Here is a 7,430-nt window from a genome sequence, read left to right on the forward strand (position 1 = left end):
TCTGGTTATTTCTGCCTTATGGTTGGCTTATAGGAAATGGAACTTACTTTCACTTGCAAAATGGTACTTAGAACTTAGTGCTCTACACTAACCAATAAAGAACATATCAAAATGCAAAGTAACGATAGAGGAAAAGTTAGTCATTGTTAAAGAAATTGCTTATTAATCAGTTCTTATATTTTACCCCCTTGATTACTGTACGAGGGAATGCGATTTCAGGAAGAAGTCTTTTACAGTCTGATAGCTGAAATCTTCTTGGTATTAGTGGGTTCAAGTTTCACACCTTGGCTTTCATTGCTTTCTACTGCCAAAAGAAAAAGAAAATAACAGCGATAGGCATTTTATTCCTACAAGAGATAAGATTTAAATATCTTGCAGCTAACATAAAAAAGGCTACAGAGAAGAATAAGTTGTTGCAGTGGTCTTCGGTTCCAACAACTCCACAGTATTGCTTGTACTGGGCGTATAGATTACAACCTTTCAAGCGAAGATTAATGCCATCTAGGATTGCGCTCAAGTATAACTTGCCAAAAGTATGAAAGCTACCTACATCTGTAACTTCACATATAGCCAAGCAGTAAACAAAACATTGTATTTTTGGAAGTTTTCTTCAAGAACTTCGGTAGACTACTTTAACATGCTGCAGCAACTGGCAAACAAATGAAAAGTGGTATTTTTCTGGGTGCCAGAAATCAATGATAATGAGTCCACAAACAATCTTGCTCGGATTAGGCCTGCCATTCAATTTTCTTATATATATATATTTCATTATGTTGAATATATGTGAAAGTTTTATAGTGGAACAAGTTGATTCATAACAGGATCTCTGATAGAGAAATGGTTTGTAAACGAAGAAAGTTTTTACTGGTGTCACATTTCAGGTTAATTGTTGGCCAAAGAGCTGAGTCTTTCCTACAAGTATAGTACAGCGTTTCTCCATTGTAGAACAGAACCGAGCAGTTTATCCAAAGCAAACTATGGACTATGTTGCCATTTCCACCATCTGAGAAGATAGATTGTTGGATATTTTTAGGAGAGAATGTGAACTTCAGTCACATTATTTTTGAATATTTAGCTCGTGTATAGAACAGAAGAACATTATGGTGTCGGGCATTCCTATTGCCGTCTGATGTTAAGATGTATGAATGAATAGCTGTATGAATGAAAAAGATGAATTGCTGTCATTTTGGTCTTCAGTTAAAGAGTCGTTTAGCACTGAAATATCAACAAATGCGCTAGTACTTTCAGAAAAATATGCTCTAGTTATGTTGATCTAATATTTTGTTAGAAAAAGTTTAGCTCATGTGGTAAAGACACCAACATGTTCACCCGACATTTAGTTAAAATCTGGTTAAATCAACCAAATTATTTTTCTGTTTGTAGCTAGTTTCCTGTTCACTCTTATCTAATTTTATCTATAAAAAATTATTGTGCATATGACGTTTTTTAACTTGATAAATTTTTCTTTAAAATACTCCAGCTTTTAAATTCATCTCAAATGTATATTACATAATTGGGGAAAGGGAGAGCTTATACAGTAATGACACTTCATTTTTTTATTAATATTCCAAAAACTACTTCAGTTATTAAGAGAATATATTTGAGGTTCTCAATTAGAAATATACTCGTACCAACCCAAAAACAGTAACGAAAACTGTGTAATCTGAATACAATCTCTGTCTTCGTCTTCTCCAACGCTTTGTAACTTGCCTTTGATTGTTTAGATTATTTTTTGGTCTCCAGAGTGTAGTAGTCGATCTGAATTTTGGTAAATAACAATATAACTGACCAATGATCATTTCATTTTCATTCTTGAGTAATTCTCATAATTGAAATCAGTATTTGTGTATGCATGCACACAATCAAATATAGTTAATGTACATGAAATTTTAACCCCCGAAATTCATCTAGTGTGGTATCCAGTCAATCCAGTGTATCCAGGATCGGATTAAATTTTTTTTGCTTACCTATTTATGAGTTTTTTGTTATGGTTAAATAATTTTCTAATTAATTTTGAAAAAATCGCTGACTGGCGTCGACTTACTCTTATTACAATCCATCCCATTTTGATAGTGTATAATAAATAAATATCTAAACAATTCAGTAAATATAAGAATATCTAGAATTAGTTAAAGTAGTACGTACTTTCAGTCAAGATATACGATTGGTCATATTTATTACAATATTTACTTATATCGTGCAAAATATTATCCCCAATTTGTCAGCAGTTAACCTGTAATAAAACACATTTAATTTTGACCCATTTTTTGTAATATTGACAATTTAATAGGTTTCTCAGGTGCTCAAGTTTTACAACCAACACTTGGCTTTCCTTTACCTTCAACTATTCTTCTGATACAATCTCCAATAATTTTATTGTGACATGGTTAAGTAGTAAAGTGTGAATACGTGTAATCGAGATGGCGCGGAGCGACGTGCGTGCTACTTATGCGGCCATTCTCCATTAACTAATTGGAGTTACGTGATTAGGCAAACAATCCTAAGTTTTACTACGAAAAAATAAGGAAAAAAATCCAAAAAATAATATAAAATAAAATGGAAAAATACTGAATATGGAGTAGCTCTTTGCATCAATTACACTTAAGTGCCGGAAAATATTATTGCTCGTACAAAACTGGGGCAAGACCACTTTTACTTGTCATTAATCAATTTTTGAATCAAAACGTTTAACGGAATACGCACCGCAAACTAACGAATTCGCTACACCGTAGAGTGGAAGAGCATGGATAGAAGTTCGGCAAGGTCGTTTGCTACTGGTGGGCCGAGTTATTGCCACTGTCACACTAAACGAAAAATCCATTAATAATGCTTTCTTGGCTTTCGTGTGATGATACATCCGTACACTTCAAGCAATTCACTTGGTATGGAATTGCCTTCAAATTGTTGTTTGCGGTTTTGCAGTTTAAGTAGTTTTCGCTTATGTTTTGTATTTGTTTCTGTTTTTCTTGTTGCTTTTGGGTTTTGTCAACGATTTATACGATTTATAGATTCGGAATATTAAACTCTTAGATGAGACAGAAATCGATTTAGAAATATCGAAATTTTAGTGCTGTTATCAGATGTAAGAGGGCGAAGCTTATTAGTATGTCGTGCAGCGGAAAGCAGAACTGCTTTGGCTCTTCTAAGGATTTTTGTTGTTCAATTTAAGTTTCAGGCCATTAACATAAATGATGAATGACGTTTTTATATTATTTATCGATATCGCATTATTAATCAAAGTAAAAGTAGCAAACAAACTACGAAATGCTAAAATGCATGCACATTTGTAATTTATATAAATTATTTGAGAAAAAGAAACTTTAGTGGAACATGCTGTGATTTAGTAAAAGTCAATGAACAATTTTCTTTAAAAGCAAAACTTTAGCTCCTTTAGTTTAAAGCTTAAAAGAAGCAAACCTGAAGGAAAAATCATAGTTTTTCTTCTTGCTTTTATTGAATTTTTAATGAACAAATTTTTCCGAAAAAAATAAACAATCTTTAATATTCTTGTTTACTCAAATGTGAAATATCTTGGTGGAATGAAAATATAGCAAAAAAAAAATTCGTCTTACTCTTAATTCTATTAAGTAAATCAGTTATTGTTACTTTCTTACTTACATAAGTAATTAGTGAAATATTACTTAAGTCATATTGAAAAAAGATATAGAAAGTATTCTTATAATTTTTTTTCCACCCTTCACATTTATCTGTCATATGTCTCTGAATGATATAGTAACTATAACAATATGATAACATAATTTATATAATAATATTTTACGTATATCACATTACTCAATATGTCTCGTTTGCTGCTTCTATATACCAACACTATTGGTAAATCCACATGATTTGGAAGGATTCTACCTTCATGTAACATGTATTGTATTAATTTCATGACATTTCTATAATACAGAAGCTTTGACATTTTTACGACAGGCGGCTAAAATGCCATTGCTGTAAGCTTTATATATATAATGTAATTGTTATAAATTTCTATGTAATTCAACATATTTAAAATAGAGTAAAATAAAGCAAATACTACTACTACTACAGTAGCTATGGTTTCCCTTCCATCGCACTCTCCAGATCTAGTCTTCAGCAATTACTATTTTTTTGCAGACTTCTACAAAATAATACAGGGAAATAAAATTGACCTAATTAAAAAACTGATTTACGAAACTTAGGACTATTTTTGAAGTAAAGATAAATCGTTCTATAATAAAGGATCAATAAGTTAAAGATTGTTTGAATGAAATCATACCTTCAAAACAGCTGAATTTTTTTTGTTGAGCAATTTAGTACAAAATAGGAATATTGAACAATACGCCACAATCCCATTTCATTAACAAACAATACAACTCTCTCATTTAGATGCCCCGAAATAATATCAGTCAACTATTGATCAATTAGGAATCAATCAATTAAGAATTAAATCTTGACTAAATCATTTCCGTCGCAGTTGTGGAAAGGACAATGAAAGTGCCTTACATCTTCTTTTTTAATTGATCGGTTTCCTTTTTTGAGGATCCTGATCAGCTCCAGGACCTCCCTCTGAACAGCATCTTAGGGTTTGCTAAAGGTTCATGGTGATTTTTAAACCTTTGTGTTCTTATATAGTAACATAATAGGCCTTAGTAAATTCTCAGGGTTGCCGATGTAACCTAGCTTCATCTATCAGCAACAAAAAAATTAGCACTCACTTGGATATTTAGCCATGAGATATTCGACCGTAAAAGCTGCTAAAACTGCGAAGAAGAGAAACTAAATTCTTTGCAGAATATTTATTTATCACATAGAATCAGGACTAAAGATTACTCATATAGCTTATTCAGAACAACAACAAAAACAGATTTCTCAGAAATGTCATGAGTCATATTAATCACTGGTTTCATAACTGCACATATTTATAAAAATTACTACTTTCGAAAGATGGGTATAAAGAACACCGGGATCAACATATTCTATGAAAGGCAGAGCGAAACTTTGATTCTCTCTCGTGCTCTGCAATTAGTAAGTAAAGAGTCCAGTTTGTTCGTAAGGTTTTCATTAAACCGAAAGAGTACTAGGATCTTGAAACATGACATACTGTTGGGTTTGTGGAAATACTGATATTGTCTGGGTTAGCTAAAGAACTATTTTACAATATAGCATTGCATAGTAGATCTCTGTAGCAACCTGTCAGTTCTATTAGCAACAACATTAAACATTAAAACATGGCATACTGTTGGGTTTGTCGAAATACTGATATTGCCTGGGTTAGCTAAAGAACTATTTTACAATATAGCATAGTATAGCAGATCTCTGTAGCAACCCTTCAATTCTATTAACAACAGCAATCATATATAATAAAACATCAGTCAGGAACCTACTTTAAAGATTGGCTATAGAAATACGCATCTATGTATAGAAACTTTGCAAAATGTCTAAGTCTAATATTTGTATAAATACAATAAACTCTAGCAATTTTTTAAATACTTCAAAACTAGCCATATAGAACTGAATGTACATACTAATAGACATAAATGTTGAAAGAACGCGATATGATTGTAGAAAAGGGATGAGTATTTTTGGAAAAATGGAAAAAGCTCATTAGTTTTTTAGAACTTCTTGAGTGTTGACATGTTAAAAATGAAATTAACATTTTGACGAAGGTTTTTCTAGTCAATTATGGGCATTTTAGAAAAGTAACAATAAGTCGAAGGCCTCATTTAAATGTATGTACGAAATTATATAAATAATAACAGCAACGGGTAGAATAGCTGTACACTATTTGATGAACTTACTTTTGAGTCGATTAAATAAATTTTTATATATTGCTATATTTTTTTTGTTGCTTAATAATTCTGGCTACTTGGTGCACTATATATAAATTATTGTTCAAGTCCACCAAACAAAAATCTTTTATATAATTCATTTAAAGTGAGATGCTGCTTTCTACTTTCGAATATAAAGAAGCAAATATCAATTTTCGCTGTCACACAACACAATTTAATTTAATTTTAAAAAGCGTTGATTTCGTCGCGAAAGTAATTGAATTCACTTTTGAATAAAATATCAGTTCTTTTGTATGCTACAACGAACCAATTTACTTGACTAATTTTGAAACTGAAATCTTGTTTAGTTTTATTCATTTTAAAATACAAACTTACCCATTAGCTTCATAACCTCCTTATGACTAATGAACACATTTAGGTATCCGTTTGCTAAAAGTGGATACCAAGAGACGATTGTGCACCAAAGGCAGATCCAGAATTTTGCCATTATGATACGTAAATCCAATGAAGTGGACTGCTTTTTAGCTGAATTTGTTATTGATGCAAAGTGAGTTGAAGTCTTTGCAGATAAAAAATTTTTTAAAATGTCCTTTTACTTGATACTATCTGCCACTGCTGTGAGTGAGACTATCGAAAGCCAATTTAAAATGGAATTTTCTTTGAAAGTTATCGGCCGTACAGCATATGTGACTCCCACTCCTTGGCACCGAACACTTCGTTTTGCAATTTTATTTTACTTTGCGCTTTTCAGTTTGCTCCTATATGCAGACAATCCAAAATGACAGACTGAGAAGTTAGCCTGTAGGGCGTTCGCACTGCTGCACGTATAACAGACACACTGTCCGCTGTCCACTGTCCACTGTCCACTGGTCTATTTGTTTATATGTTTGCAATAGTATTTAGGTATGTTCAAGTAGATATTGTGTATAAGATTGTTTGATAAAACGCCTGTCTACAACACTTTGCAAAGCACAAGTGACCACATGACAACCATGCAGAATGACGACGAATCCTTTACATGGACAAGGGTGACGACTGTGATTTGAATTTGGTTTTGTATGCCACCTTAGCCAAGTGACAAGTGGTTGCCGCCAACAACACAACTGTATTGTGCTGCTCTGGTGCTGTTGCAGTAGACATGCATGGCAAACTGTCTATTTGGTTGAATGGCTGGCTTTTGCTGGCTATATGGGATTTGTGTATGGAGCGGATTGCTGGACGCAAATGCGCCACGTACAAAATGTGTGATTGTGCTGCTTTATGTGCTACGATTTGGATAGATTTTGTTGGGAGTTGAGAGTTGTTATTGGCAGATTAAACTGGTTTTTCAAAAACGTTAAACATGTGCCGCCATCAATGCTATCCTTTCCTGTATTCGGTTGGCTTCTGTTACTTATTTTGCTAAAAGAAAAAGTTGAAAAAAATACATAATGAAATTACAATTTTTTCGTTCGTTTTATATTAAAGAGAAAAAAGGTTAAAAAATTACAAATATTGTAAAATGTTTTTTATAAAAGTTTATACATATGTGTTCTGCTTTACACGTACATTAAAAAACATTTTTGTACTTCAACCAACCTAAAATGGAAAACTTAAATATCGAGCAAAATAACTGTTGTGGGTGTTGTGGATGTAGTGGATGTATTAATATGTGAG

General features: G+C 32.4%; 1 protein-coding gene across 1 annotated transcript in view; it reads right to left on the bottom strand.

Annotated features, from left to right (window-relative positions):
* LOC119674953 (tyrosine-protein kinase RYK-like) overlaps positions 1–6,293 on the bottom strand; it is a 31,204-nt gene extending 24,911 nt beyond the window's left edge. Inside the window, exon 1 of the mRNA XM_038086110.1 lies at positions 6,150–6,293. Within this exon, the coding sequence (XP_037942038.1) occupies positions 6,150–6,261 (112 nt within the window). The 5' untranslated portion in view covers positions 6,262–6,293. The remainder of the gene's footprint in view (positions 1–6,149) is intronic.
* Between the last annotated feature and the right edge of the window lie 1,137 nt (positions 6,294–7,430).

The sequence above is a fragment of the Teleopsis dalmanni genome, chromosome 2 (assembly GCF_002237135.1).
Source record: "Teleopsis dalmanni isolate 2A chromosome 2, ASM223713v2, whole genome shotgun sequence".
Classification (NCBI taxonomy): Eukaryota; Metazoa; Arthropoda; class Insecta; order Diptera; family Diopsidae; genus Teleopsis; species Teleopsis dalmanni.